The 23,207-nt window shown below is 41.8% G+C and overlaps 1 protein-coding gene across 4 annotated transcripts in view; it reads left to right on the forward strand.

The window, feature by feature from the left end:
- Nucleotides 1–20,928, forward strand: part of usp7 (ubiquitin specific peptidase 7 (herpes virus-associated)) — a 32,706-nt gene extending 11,778 nt beyond the window's left edge. The window contains exons 13-32 of one of the 4 annotated variants that reach the window (XM_012873104.3): nt 126–235; nt 758–914; nt 2,781–2,925; nt 3,022–3,152; nt 5,731–5,865; nt 6,553–6,654; nt 6,992–7,097; nt 8,948–9,040; nt 9,165–9,232; nt 9,317–9,417; nt 10,264–10,417; nt 10,774–10,841; nt 12,499–12,607; nt 13,820–13,897; nt 14,008–14,108; nt 15,929–16,028; nt 16,281–16,400; nt 16,480–16,551; nt 17,253–17,343; nt 19,116–19,236. In XM_012873104.3, coding sequence (XP_012728558.2) covers nt 126–235; nt 758–914; nt 2,781–2,925; nt 3,022–3,152; nt 5,731–5,865; nt 6,553–6,654; nt 6,992–7,097; nt 8,948–9,040; nt 9,165–9,232; nt 9,317–9,417; nt 10,264–10,417; nt 10,774–10,841; nt 12,499–12,607; nt 13,820–13,897; nt 14,008–14,108; nt 15,929–16,028; nt 16,281–16,400; nt 16,480–16,551; nt 17,253–17,343; nt 19,116–19,222 — 2,148 coding nt within the window. In that variant the 3' untranslated portion in view covers nt 19,223–19,236. Of the gene's footprint in view, nt 1–125; nt 236–757; nt 936–2,780; nt 2,926–3,021; nt 3,153–5,730; nt 5,866–6,552; nt 6,655–6,991; nt 7,098–8,947; nt 9,041–9,164; nt 9,233–9,316; nt 9,418–10,263; nt 10,418–10,773; nt 10,842–12,498; nt 12,608–13,819; nt 13,898–14,007; nt 14,109–15,928; nt 16,029–16,280; nt 16,401–16,479; nt 16,552–17,252; nt 17,344–19,115 lie in introns of all 4 variants that reach the window. The other 3 variants (XM_012873102.3, XM_021321822.2, XM_021321821.2) reach the window with 3 other exon arrangements.
- The last annotated feature ends 2,279 nt before the right edge of the window (nt 20,929–23,207 follow it).

Genomic DNA, 23,207 nt, shown 5'->3' on the forward strand with positions numbered 1-23,207 from the left:
CATGGGGTATTTTTTAGCTTTCCTTCTCTAAGACTTTGTATTTATTTCACCCATAAACGATCACTACAACAAAATCCAGCGCCTCGTCCATCCAAGCGTCTGACGTGGGTTTGTTTGCATTGCAGGAGGCAGAAAAGGGCGTAAAGTTTCTCACTTTCCCGCCAATCCTTCATCTGCAGCTGATGAGGTTCATGTACGACCCCCAGACCGACCAAAACATCAAGATTAACGACAGGTAAAAACGAGACTCCTCTTCTGTTGGGGTTCAGCCGTCCGTCACGTCACGAAAGCCCGCCGGCCTTCCCACAGCGGCTCATTAACAGCCTCGCCGTGTGCCGCCGGCTTACGCCTTGGTATAATTTTAGAGCGTCTGCTCCATATTAGCATAGGTTAAAGGCTGCCGCTCGTTTCCAGAAAAGGCTGATGTGCACGGAGAGAAAATGTATCTAAAGGTTATTGTGACATTTTCAGAGCTCCCAGCCATCTAGGACCGATGATTTCCTTTTACTCTGACTCATCGTCACTATGGTAGCGTGTGTACCTGGCCCCCCCGAGGCCTTTATGGGTATATGGTCTCAGCCTGTGGACTGGAATCACAGTTTCCTCCCAGAGCGCCGCCATTTCTTTCTTTTACTCTTCGACAGACGTGTTGATCTCAAGTTGTTTTTGCCATCGCCTCGTCTCCTCGTCTCCTAATCGTTTCTCCTTCCTTCCCGTGACTCCTCCCGACTTTCCCCCTCCACCTGCGTTCTCACAGGTTCGAGTTTCCCGACCAGTTACCTCTGGACGAGTTCCTCCAGAAGCCGGACTCCAAGGACCCGGCGAACTACATCCTGCACGCCGTGCTGGTGCACAGCGGGGACAACCACGGCGGTCACTACGTCGTCTATCTTAACCCCAAAGGAGACGGCAAAGTGAGTGTCAAGGAACCAATCGTGAGGACAACTTTTTTTATGCACCTTTGCACCAAAAAATTCTGTGGGTGTGGGGTTTGAGGTACATGAACATGTTTTCTTAGCGTATGATAAGATAAGACTGCAAAGCTTTCGATCTGAGCTAAACTTGGTTTATTCTGTTTGATAAGTGATTCAAACAAGAAGTCTGCCTAGTTCTGTGTAAGAGACATACAGCGACACGCAGCAGCATCCACGCTTTAGTTATTTCACTAGTTGTCGTTTTGCAACCACAAACTTTCATGGGTTTTATTCAGATTTTTACCAACACAATAGCAGCAGCGCATGTTCAGGCCATCATCTGAAAACTGAGTGTGGCGCAAACGTTTTTCTAATGTGGACCATATACAGTAGATCTTGAGCCATTAATATTATTGTGGTGTAACAGAAGAAAAATGCTTGAACGCACTAGACCTGTGATATAGATAAAATAATTTTGTTGACGTTAGATTTTACATGTTGTGCCTAGAAGCCACATCTGAGAGGAAACGCACAACTTGCGGCGTTGTTTCCACTACTTCAAATGTTTCCTACCTCTCCGTTTGAGGCAGGTCGTTTACTTTTGGCTCGACATCATTTGGCGTTAGTAATTAAGCTCCACATGGAGCACGCTGCCTAGCTTATCGCTGTTATACACCTAAAGCTTTGCTTCAGTCCCACCTTTCTTTAGCGATGTTCACATGTGCAAAATTCCTTCATCGAAATCCGGGGAAAATCTGAATATGTCATTGAAGTGGGAACAAAATCAATGCGATCGTGACATGCACCAGGCTTTATTCAGAATAAAGGCACTTTATAGGTTTTCCTAAAAAAAACCAGAAGTTGTACTTCCATCTGTATAGATTTATATATATATATATATATATATATATATATATATATATATATATATATTTATATATATATATATATATATATATATATATAATATATATATTTCTTTTACTTTATTGAACAAACACAGCAAACGAACAATACACATACAAACTAGTACAAACAAGCACAGAAGCGTTTTCGTTCTGTATGTTCTGAGCGCCCAGAACCGACCCGACCAGGTTCTAAGGTTGGTTGAGACGTTGCCGCTTTCGCTAATAGCGCTACGGGCCCAGCAGCACATGCTGTTGGTCTGGTGGGTCTCTGTCCTACTCTAGGGCACACAGTCAGGGCAGGTTGCCATAATCTGAGCGACACGATGGCAACCAGTGTTTAGATGGTCACTGTTTGGATTAACGATCGACAGGAAGCACCCATTGAGCTTAATCCAATCACAATATTCCGATTGCCCTCTTTACATGATGCGTTTTTATCCCGATCGGCCCTTTTTTTTAAAAATTACGATTACTTATGCCCGTGTAAGCGTCGCTTTTGTCACGGTTGTTGACTGAAAATGGCAACGCTCCCTGACCTTAGAGATGGTCGGGACTGGTTAAACTTTGAGAAGTTGCGCTGCTGATCACAAAGTTCTGCTCATGACCGTTCTGCGTGTGTGTGAGGCTTTAAAACTACGCTGCACTCGTTCGTTACGCGGCAAACCGAACGGCCATGTTTGCTAAACACCTGAGCTGTTCCACCAGGCCCACCAGACACATGTCTGGTGGGCCTAACGGATTGAAGGGTCTGTCATGCGTACGGCGCTGTCACTATTATGCAGTTAGTCGTGTTGGTCTGGGACTTTAAATTCCCAGTAAAATGTAGTTTGTGGTTGTAACAGGACAAAATGAGAGGTAGATCTGGGGGGGTTGGATACAACAAGCTGCATGCAAAACTGTGAAAGTTCAAGCCTGTGTTTTTTTTTTTTTTTTTCTTTCCCCTCCCGGCCCGCTGTAGTGGTGTAAGTTTGACGACGACGTGGTGTCGCGGTGCACCAAGGAGGAGGCCATCGAACACAACTACGGCGGGCACGACGACGACCTGTCGGTCCGTCACTGCACCAACGCCTACATGTTGGTCTACATCCGCGAGTCCAAGCTCAGTAAGCGCGGCGCTTCCCGGGAACACGGAGCCGAGAGTTCCTCAGTCGGTTCGGTTTCCAGATGTTAATTTCTCGTCCTGCGTCTGCCTGCCTCAGGCGAGGTCCTCCTGCCGATGACCGACGTGGACATCCCCCAGCAGCTGGTGGAGCGTCTGCAGGAGGAGAAGAGGGTGGAAGCACAGAAGAGGAAGGAACGCCAAGAGGCACACCTCTACATGCAGGTTCAGGTAGGGAACCAATTTGAGTCACATCGAAAGAACTCGTTGAAGGCTTATCCTCTTTTTTTATTTTTTTTATGTGCAACGTAAAACCGTGGCTTACACACGATCATTTGAACTCTTTCTTTGGCTTTTGTTGACCAAGGAGGAGAACTCTCTCTGCATAAATGGGTCTGTGTGACGCAGATGTGCAGCAGTTTGTCCAAAAAACTCTACATGGCTGAAAGAAACGCGAAAGCTCTAGTAGTCGGCAAAAAAACGCAATTCATTAGATTCTTAAGAAATTAAAGGGATCAGCTAGTTCCGGCTGGCTGAAGAGTTGTTTTCATACTCGTCTGCTGCCTGCTAGCGGATGTTTGCGTCACCTGATTGTTTCTGTGCTGTGTTAGCTCCCATGTTCCCATCATCCCCCGGGCCTTGCTGAGTGGATCATAGGAACGTGCGGTCTCTGAAACCCTGCCTGTTGTTCCAGTCTTATGGATTATGTTCTGCTAGACAAGCCTCTGCAGCCCATGTTGTCTATGGATATGCGGCTAATTGCTAAGAGCTCTCTGGCTTATGAACTGTGGGAGTAGTGCATGAACCCTGCAGGATCAGCAGCTCTGCATCTCCAGCTACAGCGGCGTTCTCATTACTACAGGAGATGCAGGACAGGGGGAACGTTCCCCGCTTCTGTTAGGGCGGCACAATGGATCACATTTCTGATCCAAGCTCAGCCTGTGCACCATGAATATTGCAAAGGACTGTTAAGAGGCAACGTTGGCTTTTATTTATTTCCACGTGTGAGGAGCTCACTGTCTGCATGGCAATAATACGTGGAGCCTGTTGGATGGAGTCTTAGAGTATCGGAAGAGGGGATTGGACCCAAGATGCTAAAGGGCTGGAAGTGAAGAAAAAGTGGATTTATTGCTGCTGATATCATCACTGCAGTTTTTACCAAAATACCTTAAAGGAGCTTCAAGTAATACTGGCACCTGGTGGCTCAGATCCGTACTACAGCCTGCCAATCACAAGCTAATATACCGTTTTTAAATGGTGTGAAACCTTTCTGAATTTTTACTAACATTGGACAGGTATATGATGTTATAGTCTGTTTTATTTCTGGTCTCCTTCTCTTACTGGCTTCCATGTTTGCAGGCTGCTGCTTTTTTTCTTGCCAAAATAAAATGTCAAAAGCTGCGCTCTGTTTTGGGAACCCTAGGAACTGTCATATGATTGGCTCAGGAACCAGGAAGTAAACACAGGCTACACTCTGAGCTGAAGTAGTTCCTGGCCGTACCTTTAGGTTTGAAAGGAGAAAAACTTGACTAAGACATCGTTGATTGAGATGGACTATTTTGTTTATTGGGAATGTTACTTCCATCCCGGGTGACAAATGAGAATGATTTAGGTTGATTTTACAGTAAATATCTTACTTATAGCTCCTTTAAATATGATTTTAGAGAAAAATGCTAGGAGAATTTTGCTTAAGGTGATTGCTGTTTAAGTTTCAAGGGGAAAACTCGATTTGTGGGATATTTTGGGAAGTTTTGTAGCCTTTAGCAATAAGGTATCCTCATCCAGTCTGGCCCCTATTCGTAGCCTGTGGTGTTTTCTCACTGTCCCCATTCATGGAGGTATTGGTCCTTTAGGGTTTTCTTCCAGTCCAAACTAGATTTATTTCAGTGACAAAATGATAGAAACATCCCGCTTCGTAGACCAGGGCCGGATCAGCGGCAGCTTTGCACTTGTGTGATTCATTTGGAACGTGCACACGCAGTGGAACAGGTCTCCTTGGGCAGGCGGGCTGCAGGCACTCCAGGGCTTGGAAGGTGGGAGGCGTCGGGCTCGCAGCAGCACTTGCCGCTCTCTTAAAACAGTAAACCACAGACCGATCCATGTTGTTACACCAAAGTCTCCAAGAACACAGAAAAGTCACCAGAGGCGTCTGATCCTGGTCCTCTCAGCGATGCCAGCGCTGGCAAGTACCGGTCCCACCCAAATGCAGAATAGTATTGTTTTCAATACCGCAGTACCCTGGTACCAACATTAGTCCCGGGTATACAGTTGAACCCTAGTCTAAAATATAGATTTTAGGTAATTTACTTGATTTTTCTGAGGAGTTTTGATGGAAAAATAATCCACTTCCCTGGAAATGAGCTAAATGGGTCTCCGTTTGTATTGTTATATTAAGTCTGCTATTATTGCTGATTTTTCCTGCCGGAGGATGTAAATCCAGAGTTTTGTTTTGGGTTGAGTGAAATATTATTTTAAAGTCACGCTGAAGTTCGCCAGAAGCAACCTTTTCAATAAATCCTTATTTAAAATAATGCTTTTGTTCTTACTAGCCGGATACCCTGGTCATTAATTAGTCTGTTTGCTATTAACCTAAAGCAGCCAGATATTAACACAGTTTAATGATTCATTTATCACAAGCCATTGTCGTTGCAACATTCATTAATAATGTCACTTTTCACATGGTTGCCTGATCTTCTGCAGCCCTACGGAGACAAGGACGTTCGCCTTGCCCTGTTTGATGTGCAGAGTGCTAAATGGTGACTATTTTCCCATTTTTCATTTTAAATGTTGATCTTTCTCCTTCATGCAGATGGTGAAAGAGGACCAGTTCTGTGGACATCAGGGCAATGACATGTATGACGAGGAGAAAGTAAAGTACACGGTCTTCAAGGTCCTGAAAAGCTCCACGCTGCAGGAGTTTGTCCAGAATCTCTCCCAAACCATGGTGAGCCGCTCACGTTTGTCTGCACAAAACACGCCGCCGTGCAGCGTACCTTTATATCAGATGCTCTGTATTCTAGTCAGAAGCCGCTCTAAAGAAGTCGTGCGATTCAGTTTGCGCAGATGTGGGCAAACCGATTCAGCCGCCGTTACTCAGCCGCCGCCCCAAATCAGCATTGATTGAAGGCTTGTTGATTTTCCTGTTTGCCTACAAACTAAACCGCCAGACAGAGAGAAGGTGCAGGCGTTGAGTTTAACGCTCCTTCCTTTTGATCAACAGCAACAGCATCTCCATATATACTGCTCAAAAAAAATGAAAGGAGCGCTTGTTCATCAGAGTATAGCATCAAGTCAGTCTAACTGCAGGACTATTGATCTGGTCGGTCCAGTCGCAGAGAGGTTGTTGATCAGTGTCTGGGCTTCTTGGAGTAAGAGCAGCACTGAACTTGGGGAGTGTTGGCCGAGTGGTTAGAGCAACACGCTTGCACTCAGAGAACGATGCAAGTACACAGTTCGATCCCTACTGCCTGCACTCTGGGTCTCTGAGCATTAATGAGGCATCCCTTTGTTGAGAACATGTTACACGTCGGCCTGTACATCCAGCAGGGTCTTGTTTTCCAGTTGAGATCTGATGTGATTTCAAAGTGTTCCTTTAATTTTTTATCCTCATTATTTCTTTTCATTTCTGCAGGGTTTCCCACAGGACCAGATGCGGCTTTGGCCGATGCAGGCCCGTAGCAATGGAACCAAGCGACCCGCCATGCTCGACTACGAGGCTGATTGTAACAAACCGGTACGTGTTTCTGCGCAGCTCTGAGAACGGTTTTAGGGCACGTTTTCAGCAGAGGTATTTGTGATCAAATTTAGTTCAAGTCACACGCTCTAGTTGTCTTAATTTAGGAGGAAGTCTTTTTAAAGACCACAAGTACAAGTCCTTGACATTGTTACTGTACCACTACTAAGTTTTTTTTTTTAAGCACAATTCTTAAGAAATATGTCCTCTGTTATATCAGCTTATTTAAAGTACAACTCAGATTCCAGGTCTGAAATAAATGTTTAGGAAATGACCACGTTTCTGACTCAAACTATGATCAAGGGGCACATTTTAGACGTTTTGTGTTTGTTTTTAGATGATCGACTTGAGTGACAATGAAAACCCCTGGACAATATTTCTGGAGACTTTGGATCCAGAGATGGCAGCCAGTGGGGCCACGTTACCCAAGTTCGACAAAGACCGTGAGTTTCTCTCATTATCAAATGTCTCTGCTTGTCACACAGTCTTTCGTGCTGCTGTAGTAAGCAAACATTTATTTAACGGTGTCAGGGTTTCTAAGCACGTTTTACCTGGATGCAATAGAAAAGTTCAGTTGTTTGTTGTAAACCTGCCATCTTTATTGTGCATCCATTCTTACCATACACTTTAAAACTGAATTTATCAAAACAGTAAACCAATGTTTCACACACCCTCTCCTTGTTATGAATCTTGGTGGAATCCTAAATCATAACAGGTTGTGTTTTGTTCCCCAAATTCCAGTCGCTTGGCCTCTTTTGGAAGCCTGTCACTTTAAATCATAATCTTAATACCATAAATGTGTTTGTGTTATTAATTCTCAAGGCTATATCCATCTAAAACACATTCCTGCCAGAGTTGTCAATACACTAAAATTTCAAACTCGATTTCAATACTAAAAGAAATACTTCAAAATTTCAATCATTTTTGGTATCAGGGAAACATGTTCAAGGCTTTTTTTTTTTTTTTTTTTGGGTTAAGAGCAAAAATAATATTTATAGTTGCAAGAGCAAAAATAATATTTATAGTTGCTTATGCTTAATGTACCACTGTGTGCTTCCATTTGTCTTTCAATTTGCAGAAGAGACAATGCAATTTAATTACTTGGGGACAAATAAAGAATTATTCTAAAATACATTGTTTCAAAACATGAATTTGCTGCATATAAAACAGATTTTTACAATGTAAATGAGGATCTGGTCCAGCAGATATATTCTGCAGCAGCCCTGCACAATTTACATCTTTCTGGTAGCTTTGTATTATATTTTCTTTAGTGATCAGCTAAAGCAGCAGGGCAGGTTGCTACTTGTTTCTGCTCTAATAGTCAGTTCCAGTCTGACTTCACCATAACCTGTTATTATTGGCCACATTAGTCTCCAGAGCTTTTACAATGGGACTAGGTCAAGACGGGGTGCTCTGGTTTGGTTTATTACTTCACTGTTTTAGTCAACTCAGCTGTCGGCCAATCAGCAGGTTCCCGCCTTTAATACGTACCGGAGCCGACAGAACCCGCCACTGGGCTGTCTGTAATATTTAAAGCTATAGCGTTTAAATGATCTGTTTAAATTTAAAACATTTAAAGAGATGGCATTAGATTATGCTGTCCGGGAAGTTTACTACTTCACTGTTGCAGCTACAGGAGCTTTACTGCCCTCATTCAGTTTCTGTCATCAGTATAGTAGTGTCAGCCTATGTAGCATCATTTAGCGTTGTCTTCTTATGTTTTTTGTTACCAGTCTGCCTTAAAGGGAAAGTTCCTCTAAACAGTATTCTGCTGTTTTTCTTGTCAATGAAGAGGGTCATATTTTTCTAGCTCAACTTGATATGTTAGCGGAGTTAACGGAGTTATTATTAGAGCGTTGCAGTTGGAAGAAGTGTGACAATTTGGGCAAATCTGAATAGGCCAGTTTATATCGATTTTGGCTTCTTTTTCTTCTTTTTTAATCAAAAAAAGAGAAATTTGAGAGGATCTTTCTTTGTTTAAACATTTACCCTCAGACTTTATCAGTCTGTAGAGTTGTAGGATGTCTGTCTGTCTGTCTGTCTGTCTGTCTGAAAACAGGTATTTTTTCTACCTTTTTTTTTTTTTTTTTTTTTTTTGTCAGAATCATTTTAGTACCTATGACTCAGAATGCCTACCTAGATTCTTACCTATTAGTCTGAGTTGGCTGTGCTTCAGTGCAACCATTATAATTGATCTCTGATACTCAGTTGGACTTATTTCTTTCTAATTAGGTTGGTTGGTCGATATGAAAACATGTATCTAATGGGATTTTGTTTTTCTATGTTTTCGTAGATGATGTCATGTTGTTCTTGAAGATGTACGACCCCAAAACCAGAAGCTTAAATTATTGTGGACATATCTACACACCTATATCCTGCAAAATAAGTAAGTACCAGCTCCCTAGTCTGTTTTTGATTTTAAAACAAAGCCATATTGGGTCTAGTCTCTGAAAGTTTATCTTTAATAAAAGTGCTGTTTTCTATTAAAACAATGTTTCTGCTTCATCTAGGAGACTTGCTGCCAGTCATGTGTGAGCGAGCAGGGTTTCAGCAGGAAACTAGCCTTATCCTCTATGAGGTGATCTATGTTTGTGGTGTTCACTTTTGTTTTTCTCTACATTTTCACCACTTTGACTTCATCACCCTTTGATGTTTTGTACAGGAAGTAAAGCCCAATCTAACAGAGCGGATTCAGGACTATGATGTCTCTCTGGACAAGGCCCTGGATGAGCTCATGGACGGCGACATAATTGTCTTCCAGAAGTGAGTTTATGCACTGATGTTTTTTTTTTATCCTGAGAGATGTGAAGAAATTAGCAGTGTTGTTAACTGTAGATTAGAATCAGCAAAACAGTCTGGGGGAAGTGTTAAACTCGGTTTAGGTATTTATCAGATCTGGATATGCAGGGGAATAGAAAATGGGACATGGAAACGTATATTTCCAGAGTTTATCTGTCCCGTCGTCTGCAATGTCCACCCATCTTTTTGCGCATCTATCAGTCTGTCCATCTTTTTATCCACCTAGTATTAATCCATCCTGACTTTCCTCATTCCTTCCTCACTTCTTTCTTTACTGCTTAAATTTCTTTTTCTTCACTTTCTTACTTTTACATTTTCCTTCATTTGGTCCTTTGTTGCTTTGTTCTTTTTCTTTATACTTCCCTATTTATGTCCTTTTTGACAGTCTGTAGTTTTTGTGTATTTAAACCCCGACCACTGTAGAAATATCCACTTACATCCCTGGTGTTTTCAGATTTGCAGATTGCAATAAAAGCACTGAGAACTCTGGAAGTTTCAGTATGGAAAAGTTGGGAATTTTGACTTGAAAGCATGTTTGGTTGTGAAACAGATGCTGTTCTGGTTTTCTCTTTCTTAAAGTGGCAACAACCCAGTGGTCATCCATAACACTGCTTGTCATTTAGTGGGAATCTGTGCAGATCTTCGCTTTGTCTGTGCTACTTTCATTTTATTGACCGTAGCTGTTCACATAAACCCAAAACGGACATGATGCTGATAGACCGCTGGACCTCTAATATTGATCTATGGAGTTGTTGTCAGACTCACTACTTGACCTGCATTTATTCACATTCTTCTCTCGCTCCCACACAGGGACGACCCAGAGAACGACAGCAGTGAGCTGCCCACAGCCAAGGACTATTTCCGGGATCTTTACCACAGAGTTGACGTCATTTTCTGTGACAAGACCATCCACAACGACCCTGGCTTCGTGGTCACGCTCTCAAACCGCATGAACTATTTTCAGGTACAGTCGCTTGGCTTGATTAATGCTGTCTAAACAGACCAGTGACCTCTTTTCAGCACTTCATACAGTGGAAATGGTCAGAAATTTTCCCCAGTAAAGAGGGTGTTTAGCAATGACCGGGTCAAATTTATTTCTTCATTGAAAGTTTAATCCTTCTTTGGTTCTTCTGGGGCATTTCAAGGTACAGCTAGCAATTTAAAAATCCTCTGTGTGCCTGAACATGTCGAGTTCTCTGCTTGTTGTATACCGATCTTTGTTTTCTTTATCGTGTTTGTTTGAGGCAGCTGATGTAGATACTGCCTGACAGGCCTGTAGTGGTAACCTGCTTCTAACGTGTGTGTTTCTGTTTTTACCAGGTGGCCAAGACAGTTGCACAGAGGCTGAACACAGATCCAATGCTGCTGCAGTTCTTCAAGTCCCAGGGGTAGGAGGCTTGTCTCATTCGCACAGAGCAGCCACATGCTGCGTGCATGTCACCATTAGCATGCCTTTTGCTAAGTAGCTTTTTATTTCCTAGTTTACTGTTGATTGTGTTTATCTTAGATAAAAGATAAACAGGGTTTCCAGAGAGTATTAACATTTATAGTAATCTAAATTGAAGACCATAAAGGTATATAGCCACATTATGTGCTTATAAAAAGACAGAAAAACAGTTTAATCTTGATTAAAATAAAGTATTTACACCATTGTTGATAAAAAATAGCTCCAGCACTGGCCACGATGACCAGACTTATTAGACAATTTTTTTTTTCCCCCACTGGATTTTGGACCATTCTGCATTGTTTCGCAGGGAGATGCTACTAGCCATTAGCCGCTTCCTTGTTTTATCCCCTGCTGCGCATGCCATGCACAGTGTTGTACTTCCTCTGTTATTAAAAATGAACACAAAAGGCTTTATTTACTAACAAAATGAGCAAAAACAAAGCATAAAATGCCAAAATAACTATACACCAGCAGGACGTGATAGTCTTTCATAAAAACTTTGTATGCAACCAGAGTGAGTTACCGACGTATAAATAAAAAAAAGTCAAATAACGTGGCTATGCACCTTTAAAAGCCTTAAACGTCCAATTTTTCATAGTAGGTTTTAAACTAGTTTGCTCGTCTGTTTTGCTTCTTCCATCACCTTTATTTTTATTTTTTTTCTATACTGCGTTCTTTGGCCTGTGTACTTTATTTCTTATGCTGCTGTATCAGGGATCATGATCGCTCTGTGGTAGCACCGTTAGTAACGGCACCAGCAGTTAAAGTCCAGCCTCTCCCTGCTTAGCTGCAGTGGGAGATTAGCCCAAAGCTGGAGCCAAATTTAAGCACCACACTGAACAGAATTGAAATAAGGATGGCCTCTGAAAACAGGTTAGTCAGTGGATGCTGATGTGGGAGGACTGTAGGATGAAATCCTTGAACGTGATACAAATAATCAGTTTGTTTTATCACTGGCTACACACAACATCCACCAGCGATCTCTGAGCATTCCCTCGCCAACCACCACCATATACCAAAGCTATGGATGACATTGTCATCCATAGCTTTGGGAATTAAATACATAAACTCTTCTCTGCCGGCTTTTTCCTCATGGGAGAGTTCTATATCCATTGGGGGTTTTTCCATGAAAACTGGGATTTCCTATCAGGCATTGTTGAAAGGATAATGGAGCCTATTGTATAATGTGAAATAGGCTCATAACTCTAAAACCCTTAACTAGTAAAGGTACAATTATTTAGATAAAAACATTCCAACTTCTAAGTAGTAGAAAAAATGTCATGGATTACATTTGAAAAGAAGTGCATAGTTTCCAGTTGCATTTTGGACTTTGTTGCTTCCTGTTTGGTAATTTTCAGCTGTCAGAAATGTTGTGTAACCTGTCCCCCCTCCACCTCTCTCTTTGTTTTCCTCTAACTCCTCCCTGTCACCTCTCACTCTTCTGTACATCTTTCTCTCCATGCCGACTTACACATTTTCTCTCCTCCATGACTACTTCTGCCCTCTTAATCTCTCCATCCGTCCTCTCCTTCCCTTCCCTTCCTTCCCTTCCTTCCCTTTCGTCGCCCTCCCCCCCTGCCTGGTGGTGTGGTGGCCAGGTACAGGGACGGTCCGGGGAATCCTCTCAGACACAACTATGATGGGACACTGCGGGACCTGCTGCAATTCTTCAAGCCTCGGCAGCCCAAGAAACTTTACTACCAGCAGGTAGGAAAGCTTGGACGACTTTTCTTTTTTCTTTTTTATCAGAAAACCAAAGGGCCCCTCCATTGACCTACGAGGGACTTTAATAAGCAGTCCTAGAAAGTATGCAATTTGATTTAGTTTTGTGTAGAAAACAGAACTGATTATGAGGACAAAGGTAATGTCACCATTACAAAAGCCTGCTTTAGATGCATTATTAGGATGATATGTTTCATGCATTCATGCTGTTGGGTGGAGCCTTAAAAAGCATGATATAGATCAGGGGTGTCAAACTCATTTTGGTTTAGATCAGCTTTATCTGATCTCAAGAGGGCCACACGAGTAAACTGATTGCAAGATTGAATAGAACTAATAAAAGTGGACTTGTTGTTGATTTTTATATTAAATTAATTTCACTTTTACACAATATATTATGAATAACCTCAGCGTTTTTAAGAAAAGTATGTGCAATTTCAACAATACTTTTGCTCAGTTAAACATTTACTTAAGTGCATTATGCATAAGAACTGATCACAGTGATTGTACAATGTATTGATTTTAAAATGATTTAAAATCAATTGAATTCCACATCTGAAGCTCAGTGCTACCATCTGCTGATTAAAACACAGCGCCCCTCGTGGACAATATAGGAACTGCAGATTTTCAATTAAACCAAGTACATGTTTTTTTTTTTCAATAATTTTATCATTCTCTTCCTTTTATCTCCTCTTTCACCTTTTCTTTTTTCTTCTTGTTCTTCCTTTCCTCTCCTACCTTCCCATTGTAGTGGCCATATCGTTTGAGATATTCCCAGCATGAATCATAGTAAAACTATTCACATTCATAAATCAAGCAGAGCACTATGGCAAAAGCAGTACTGCTCCACAAATCTGATGAGCTCTTTTTTGCATTAAGACAACAATTCTTATTGCCTTTTTTTTTGTTGTTGTTGTTGTTGTTGTTGTTGAATAATGATAATGCATTTAGCCACCGGGCCGGTGTAAATTGTTCGGCGTTAAGTTTTAGTTGGAGCTTGAAGTTTAAACCAGTACATCTCTGTAGAAAATCACAGCCTCCTTTCACTCATCGTATTCACTACTTGTACTTGTGTACGCAACAATCCTCCTTCCAGCTTGAAACTCGGACCTAATTAACCAAGAGGTCAAATGGGGTCTCAGTAACCAGAGTGACTCTGTTACGTCTCTAATATTCCTCTTTGTCTTTCTGTGTCCACAGTTAAAGATGAAGATAACAGACTTTGAGAACAGGAGGAGTTTTAAATGCATATGGCTCAACAGCCAGTTCAGAGAGGAGGTAAACCGCAAACTTTCTACCACGGATGATGAGATGTCATTTTGTTAATCAAGAAAGGTAACATTTCTGTGGCTTGTTTTTTTTTTTTTCTTTTTCTTCTTGCATTTCAGGAGATCACTCTCTACCCTGACAAACACGGCTGTGTACGGGACCTTTTGGAAGAATGTAAAAAGGCAGTGGAGCTGTCTGAAAACAGCTCTGAGAAGCTCAGGTACCTATCACCGTCAGACGGCGTCCTGCTGGCTAACTAAGTCAGCTGCTCTGTCTTAGAAATCCCCACAGTTTATGTTTGAAGAAGAAAACAAACTTGATGATGCATTTAGCGCAGCAGGATTACTGGATTATTGGTTTACAAAATGTATAGTATTGATTATTTTGGTCATTATTGAGGTCAGGTTTGTTTGTGAGGATTAATCATTTAGAGAAACGTATCGTATTATAATACTTCTATTTCCATGAGTATTTTCTAAATTACATCTTTTATTTATTTTTTTGTGTGATGATTTGGACAATTTTTTCCAGCCCCAAATCTTCTGATCAGATGGTTTATTTATGGATCATATGAGCAATTCAATAAAAATTTATTTAATGAGTTTAAATGAAAACGCAACAAAAAGTGGTTTTAATTCTAGCCGATTTTCAATGTTTTTGTAAAGTTATGCTTGAAAATTGATCTTTTATAAAATAGGTTTTGTAAAATTGAGGATCTCAAACGTGTTTTTGCGTAAAATGAAATGCACGTAACCTCATTTACTTCCTCAATGTCCAACGTGGGCCATACAGCTTCAGTCTAAAGTAAACTTGCTCCTCTTTTTGCTGCTTAGGAAGCAGTTTCCTTAATAAAGTCGAAGGCTAAAGCTAAGCTAAGACTTGTTTTACAATTAACTGGGTGAGGATTAATTGACTGTTTTAATGGTATATGTTTCAGCTCTGATGGGGTCTGTCCCTCACGCAGTTAGCTGTCTGTGTGAGGGACGCAGGACTTGACCTGTGTGGCTCACACCACACAGACCGGGAGCTGCAGCCACTAATGTGCTCCTTCTGCTTATTTAAATTAGAAAAACTCATGATTTGTTAAGAAACTGTTTTTTTTCTCCCCTCTCCATCAAAAACGAGAAGGAAAGTCGCTCTTAGTCCAGTGTGATGTTTCAAATATAATGTTATCCAATCAGCTGTTGCAGCCACTCATCAAATACTGAATCCTCTGACATTTACTAGATTACAGGCCTCCTACACATTCCTGGAAAGCATGGAATTAGATTTTCTTTTCCAACTCTGGATGCATAATGAACAATTACAGTGGTGGTGACTTGAAAAGTGACTTTGCACTTATCTTATACTACCATCTAAAAGAGGAAAATTTTAAGTCTCCGGATAAACAAAGCGCTTTTAATTTGTATTTCTACGACGGCCCCCCCATTCTAGTTTTCCACATAATTTGCGTTTCTGTCCAACTCTTAGATCATTTTGGTCTTTGAGTTACTAACAGGAAAAATATGCGTCAAGAGAGGAAGAAATGTCTTTTATCTTTTTAAATGTCTCAGTTTTAAACCAAGTTTGATTTAGACGCAAAGCAGCCATGTTGAAACTCATTTTCTGGTGGGACTTCTGTGAACGATTACTATCACTGATCACAAACAATGACCACAAGCATAAATATTTGATGTTGGGTGATAGATTTTCGATTTTTTTTTTTTTTTTTTTTTTTTTTTTTGTATTCCAGGTATCAGCTGATTTAAGTTTGTACAGATGCCACACTGCTGAATGTCAAATGTCCAAAATCTTGTGCAACAAAGTAGAGAAATCTTGAAAATGTAGCTTGGAAAAGCCTAGAAGTTTTAGATCACAAATCTCCAAGGATACCTTAGAAACTTTTTTTTTTGTCCTGGTTATGAATATCTATGATGAGTTATTTTCTCATAATTTAACACGAGTGTCCAGTATTTCACAGTTAGAAGTGTTTGAACAGCTGCTTCTGCACATTAAGCCCCTTTCTTCTCCGTTTCTGCCCCCCCCCCCCCCCTCCTCCAGGCTGTTAGAGATAGTAAGCTATAAAATCATCGGGGTTCACCAGGAGGACGAGCTGCTAGAATGTTTATCTCCTGCCGCCAGCCGCACCTTTAGAATAGAGGTAAGTGCGTTCGGGGAGGGAGGTGTTTTATTTTTAGCCGCGGCGCCTCCTTCAGACACCGAGCCTTTGACGCATCTGGTTTTGGTTTGCTTCTTTAGTCTCAGGTTCTTGCTGCATCGGCGCTGAAAATATTCCAGTAACAGAATAAAAACACCCCGGAGTGATTAGCTTTGAATGAAACGTTTCTACACGCGGCCCCGCTTCCAGCACAGCTTATAGCCTAACCTCTCCCACGTTCTCGTCTTCCTTCAGGAGGTCCCTTTGGACCAGGTGGACTTGGACAAGGATACTGAGATGTTGATCCCAGTCGCTCACTTCCACAAGGAAGTGTTCGGCACCTTTGGGATCCCCTTCTTGCTAAAGATCAGACAAGTACGTACACACACAGTGCCGAGCGTCTGGTTGTTTTCCCCCGCATCAAATCACGGCAACTTCTTCATCCTCCCTGCAGGGCGAGCCGTTTAGGGAGGTGATGAGGAGGATCCAGACCATGCTGGATATCCAGGAGAAAGAATTTGAGAAGGTACGGCATCATCCTTGGGTTCCCTCAGCGATGCACATACCAGATATGTGAAAAGGCAGCACAGCATTTCTTTAACACTGATTTTATTAAAATTGGGTTGTATGTATGGAACATAAATATTAGGCTATATAACCCGGGTCTGGGCAGTATAGAGTTGCTTCATCAGCTGAACCGACTCGGTGTTCTGGCCCACAAAAAGGCCGGAGGGAGCAGTCCTTACTACCTTTCCTTCCTTTGGTTCCTTTTTTTTATTTCCTATTGTTCCTACCTTGTCTTTCCTTTGTTGTCATACCTCCTTTCACTTTTGTATTATCCTACTTCCTTGTTTCCTTCACTCCTCCCAGTTTCTGCCTTTTCCATGTTTGAAGTCTTCCCGCTGTAGAGGGAGGGTCATAAAGTCACGATAAACTTTAGTCTTTGGTATTTTTTATGACCGTTGAAGGCTAAGAGCTCAGGGAGGTTGAGGCTGGAAAAGTCTGTAATGTTCACATGAAGAATGTAAACGTTGTAGCTACAGGAACCCTGCTACCAGCAGCGTGTGCTCCTCTTTTCCTCTGTGGAAGCACGCTTAAAATTTGTTGCATATTAGGTTTTCAATAAATGAAGACCTAATGTCTTTTCTGTCCTAATGGTGAAAGTGACTTTTGCCTTTCGCTTTTCTCATCTTTAAATCTTCCATTTGTGTTTTTTCCTCCCTCCAGTTTAAGTTTGCGATTGTGATGATGGGCCGGCATCAGTACATCACTGAAGACGAGTACGAGGTCAACCTGAAGGACTTTGAACCACAGCCAGGTATTTCCTGCCGTCGACACAGCCGTCGCGTTAGCTTTGCCAGCAGCTGTACGGGAAGTGCAGGAGGCGGCTGGAGTAATAGAAATGTGTGGATGTGCAATAATCAGACTGCAAAGGTCTCCGTTTCTGGTTTGAGGTCATTGAAGTTCAGAAAGGATTTCCTCTCGATAAGAGGGAGAGTTTTCTGCAACATCCAGCAGTCTAATGCACCGGCTAAAGTCAATAACAGATAACTGCAGCTGTGGAGACAGCCAAACTTTAGCCCCGTCCTACTTTAGTCCCCATATTTATGGGGACTAAAGTAGATTCATTTATTTGCCGTTTGCTCTCACTTCTATGAAATGTGCCATATTTTGTTTAAATCTGGTATAACCACATGGCGTTTCCATGGTTTCCCGTTCGGGTTGAACGGGAAACATTTGGGCCCACTGACACCGGTCCGCACTATTATTTGATCCACTTTCTGTGACAAATGGGTTTAGTTAAAAACTAAACCAGCTGTTATGTCAATTATAAGCAAACGAAGAGCTGTGATGGTTTAGTTAAACCATAAAGGGTTAATATTTCAGGATTTCAAAAAGTTATTTCATAAAGCGGATGCTTTAGAGAAGAAGTAGACGGAGGTGGTGTTCCACCAATAATGTTCCTGAATGAAACATGAGCTGGGAACTGAACATTTAAGTGAGGCGCTCGCGGATGGAAAAAGCTGTTGTTCCTAAGAAGGTATTTTTACTGTTATTTCAATTTGAATGACTTCCTTTATCTTTGATTTAATGCATCATGACTTGAACTTTTGTCAAATTAATTGATACATCAGGGGTCACCAACCTTTTTGAAACTGAGAGCTACCTTGTGGGTGTTGACATACGAAGGGCTTCCAGTACGGACCTTTGAACTCCAATAGTCCGTTAACCTTAAGTTTATGCAAAATAACACATTTCTCATGCTTTGTTATATGTATTATCATTTAAAATCTATATAAATCCAAGAGTGAATAAAAATTAAGAGTAATGGAATAAAATAAAGTTTTAGATGGCAGCTCACTGGCAGCTAGTGTTGGTTTTAGAACAGGCTTGAGAACACCACATGTGGTCCTCAGGGGGCTACTTGGTGCCTGTGGGCCCCATGTTGGTGACCCCTGTGATAGATTTTATTTTGTTATAAATAGAATTGGTTAGCCTCGGCCCTGTCGCATTTGGGTTTTTACTGGCGCTGGTTTAGGGGCCAAAAAAGGCGTAGTCTCTGAACGTTTACAAACCGAACAGTGGCATCGAAGATCATAAACTGTACTTTAAAGTATCTAGATTTGGTGAAATGTAGTTCAGCCCAGATTAAACAAGATCAAAGATTTTTAAAATGGAGTTGACCTGATCCGAAGAACGATGGGACAATCTGAAGATCTTGACACTTCCTGATTTGTGCATCATACAGACGGAAAAAAAAAATCCCACCAGGGTAAATGTATTTTATTTATACACCCTCTCTGTTAGGTAGTTACTCTGACTCCAAACACCTGACATGTTCTGTTACCACTATGTATATAACTTATCTACTGCAGGAAAGAAAGTCCCAAACTATCTCTTTAAGTCAAAGGCTTTTTTTCCTCTTTATTATAATGGTGAAGCCTAAACGAAAGGTTGAACCTCGCAGCGCGTCGAAACACATTTTCCCAGAGCTGCACTTGATTCACATCCCGCAGACGCTTTGGTGTCCGTTCTAATCAGGCGGCAGTAGAGGTGCTTAACCTCCTCTCCGACCTCTCTCCTCCGCAGGTAACATGTCCCACCCGCGGCCCTGGCTAGGGTTGGATCATTTCAACAAAGCTCCAAAGAGAGGTCGCTACACATACCTGGAGAAAGCAATCAAGATCCACAACTAAAGCAGCCTGCGCCCTCCTCTCCGTTCTCCTCATCCTGCTCAAATCCTGCTCCCCCTCCCCCTCCTTTCCCACTCTGACACCCCGTAACCACAGACTGTAACCAACCGTGTGTGTGTTTGTGTGCGAGACTGTTTGGGTGTGTGTGTGAGTGGGTGTGTGTGTGTCTGTGTGTGCGTGCGTGCGTGTGTTCATCACTCTTTAACACCTGCCTGGACACCTACAGCTCTGCACCGGCACTACATCTTCAGCGACACGGGATCTCGCTGCAGCTGACAGATTATTCTTCAATGGAAAAATAAACTGCACCAACCATCTCCTGACTGTTGATTTTGTTGTACAATTTCGTTTTGTTTTTTTTTCTTTTAGTTTCTTCTTCTTTTTTTTTTTTTTTTAACGGTCTCCCATTACTTTTGAGGCTGTTAAGTTCCGTTTGGCTTTTCTACCTGTGCACTTCCTGCTTTTTGTTGCCTGTCTGGAAGTGGGAGACATAAAATTGGGTTTTTAGATGAGTACCAGAAGCGGAAATAAGGATTCCTGCTCCTTTTCTTCCCCCACTTATGTATTTTTTTCTCCCCCCCCCCCCCTTCTGGGCTAAAGCAGGGTTGTTTTAAATGAAGTTGCTTTGAGAGGAACTGTACCGCCATGTATCGAAGTAGATAAAAAAGATGTTTGCTCAGAGCTTCGTGGTAGTTCCTTCTCCCATCCTATAGTGCAACAAAAAACAGTATTTCCAAGTTTACACGATCCTTTCTCACTTAGTTTGGTTGGCGGACAGTAAATATGTTATTACTTTTTTTGCAGATCTTGTATAATAAAACTTAAAAGAAAAAAATCTGCGAAACGGCCACTGTTGAAAATAAATGGAGAAAAACCAGAATTGTCTCTTTAATCTTGAGTTGGCGCTCGCTGTCGGCTGTAACTCCTCAGAAAACACACACGCACCCACATCCCCCCCCCCCCCCCCCCCCCCCCATCTCTCCTTTTTAATAGCGTTCGTCACTCATCCTCCCTGCAGAACACAAACACGCACACCTTCCCTCCTTCGCTCCATCATCTTTTTCTCTCGATTCTGTCGCCCCCTGGCGGCCGAGAGCAGGATGTGCATTGTGCTTGGTCGAGCTGCAGACACTTAAAGCCCCTACAGGTTTGAGGATTGTGTAGAGCCAAAACCAGCATTGTAAGAAACACTTTAAGCCCTAAGAACCCCCCCCCCCCCCCCACCACCACCACCCTCCCCACCGTCTCTTTTGTTATTTTCAAGCACAGATGGAATGCACCCCTTAAAAACGCATCGCTGGCTCTGTAAAGACGACATTTAAGAATTGTATATTTAAAAATATGAACGTGTAAAATTTAAGAGAAACGCCTTTTCTTGTTGGGTACAGAAGGAGCCAGGTGTTCATATTTCTTGTGTGTAGTTTTTTTTTTTTTTTTTTTTCCTGATGTACCATTGACAACTTTTTTTTTTTTTTCTCTTCTGTTACCTACAGATTTTTTTTTCTTGGGGAAAAAAAAAACTAACTGCGTTGGTTTGTCTCGTTTAAAAACTTCAGTACAAAGATGACCTGCAGAATCACCTTGATTTGATCTTTTCCGGTTGAAAATCATCAGTGTAGCAGCAGTGTACGACAACTATTCCTGTATATTGCCTTTTTGCTGGAAAATGTATGTTGAATAAAATTTTCTATAAAAACTGAAAAAAAAAAGAAAAAAAAAAAAGCAACTCGACTGCTACTTGTCCTTACGGGGCAGCTCACACATAGATACAGCACCTTGCAAAAGTACCTGTACCTCTTTATCACATTAAGTGAAAAGGATTTTTTTTATTTTACTTATCTGCAAAGTGTGGCAACAGTCTGATGTCCCCAATTAAAATTTGCTTCCCCCATGGGAGTCCACGTGCGTTTTGTCTAACCTCACTGTGAACGGATGCTCTCCGAAGGCCTCAGACGTTCGTTCTCATCATGAAGATCAGGTTGTGCAGTGAGGTTTAAAGCAGGATTAGCCTGGAAGATGAAACAAGATCCAAGGCTTTGGACGTCTCTTGCGTCTCTTCTGTATCTAACACGACTTACAACCACACCAAGATGCTCTAAGCAGGCTGTTGGTTAACCAGAGGAGGAGCTAAGAGGGTCATGGTTACTCTGGAGGAGCTGCACTGCAAAAACGGATCTAAAAATAAGTAAAATGTTCTTCAAGTTGGTGTATTTGTCCTTGATTTGAGCAGGTAAATAATATTATCTGCCAATGGAATGAGTATATTGACCCCTAAAATAAGATGATTAGATGTTGTGCACTTGAAATAAGATGATGGAGATGAGTTGTTCCCATTTTAAGTGCACAAATCTTATTCAATTGGCAAATTATCTTATTTACCCGCTCAAATCAAGGACAAATACATTCATTTTAAGAACATTTTACTTATTTTAAGTTCCGTTATTGCAGTGTGGAGAGGTTCACAGTTTAGGTGGGATAAGGTCAATAGGACAGATCGTCGTGGACTCCACATATGTGACTGTAATGGAAGGGTGTGAAGACGCATAGGCAACAGCTTCAATATTTTGGCCTACAAGCAAAATGCTGGATCCCCAAAAGGAGCCAAAGTGGTGGCAGCGTCAGCTCATGCAGAGATTAGGGAAGCTGGCACCACCCCGGCAAGGAGTAAGACAGTGGAAGCGTTGAGGTTTACAGGGTCCCACGGGTCCTTGAAATCCTTGAAAGTTTGTGAATCTGAAAAAATAAATTCAAGGCCCTTGAAAGTTCTTGAAAACAGCAAAAAAAAAACACCTTGTCCTTGAATTTTTTTGTGGGGTTGAAAGTTCACACGAATGACGACTCGTGTGTCATTATTTTACGACCACACGATCTTTTAAAATTATGTTGATTCCGCAGACTTTTAATTTGCAAAAGTACGTTCGCTCTTCTTCGTTAGTTGGTAGGCTACGGTTTAGGCCTACGTGCGTCCAATAGGTTACATTCACGCAGTGTTGCCAACTCAGCGACTTTGTCGCTATATTTAGCGACTTTTCAGAGTCAAAGTCAAAAACTAGCTTAATCAAAGATGAAAGTAAGTGAAACAAATTGATATAATTCTGAACATCTCAATGCTTGCACTTTTTTCCATAAAATTCCATGAAGCGGTAGGCTAATGTACATCTTATATGTAATGTAGTATGGCATAGCCATGTACTGTGGATATAAATGTAGGCTATGAATATGATCAATATCAATGTAGGCTATAAATTAAGTCCACTTTCTTGCATTGCTTCTGACCCAACAACTTCTATGCCGTTTAGTCTTTTATTCAATTTGCATTGTATTAAAATATGATAACCTATTCAGCGGTCACAGTAGGTAAATGCTGCCACGTGTGGTCCTTGAATTTGAGGAAATTGGTCCTGGAAAGTCCTTGAAAGGTCCTTGAATTTGATGTTCACCAAGGTGTGGGAACCCTGGGTTTAGCTGCAGGAGGGACAGGTGCACTTCACAGAATAGATGGCATCATAAAAAATGAAGTCGATTTCCTGTCACAAAGCCCGGATCTGAGTCCAATCGAAACATTTGTGGGATGGCTGAAAGGCGCCGCGTGAGCTCGGTCACACACCACCCTCTGTCACGAGGAAAGGGGCCAAAGTTTGAGTTAATTATTGTGAGCCCCTTTGAGGAGGACACCCAAAGCGTTTGAAGTGAGGCTGTCTAAAAGGTCGTTCTAGGGAGAAATGAATGCTGAGCTTTAAGGACGGAAAAAAAAAGCAAAGATTTGGTTACTATTACCAACCTTGAACAGGACATGCCTAGTTCAAGGTCTAGAAATGCCTGCTTTCAACTGCGGGTACCCGTGGAAGTCTGATTGGTTTCCTTGTCTCTATAAACTCTCTAAACAATGACCTCGGACAGAGGCCAGCAGGCAAGCACCGTCCATTTTACACACAAGCTAGTTCAAAAACGCTTCTCCACAAACAGAAACACAACAGGGAGCTATATG

The sequence above is a fragment of the Fundulus heteroclitus genome, chromosome 16, assembly GCF_011125445.2.
Source record: "Fundulus heteroclitus isolate FHET01 chromosome 16, MU-UCD_Fhet_4.1, whole genome shotgun sequence".
Taxonomy (NCBI): Eukaryota; Metazoa; Chordata; class Actinopteri; order Cyprinodontiformes; family Fundulidae; genus Fundulus; species Fundulus heteroclitus.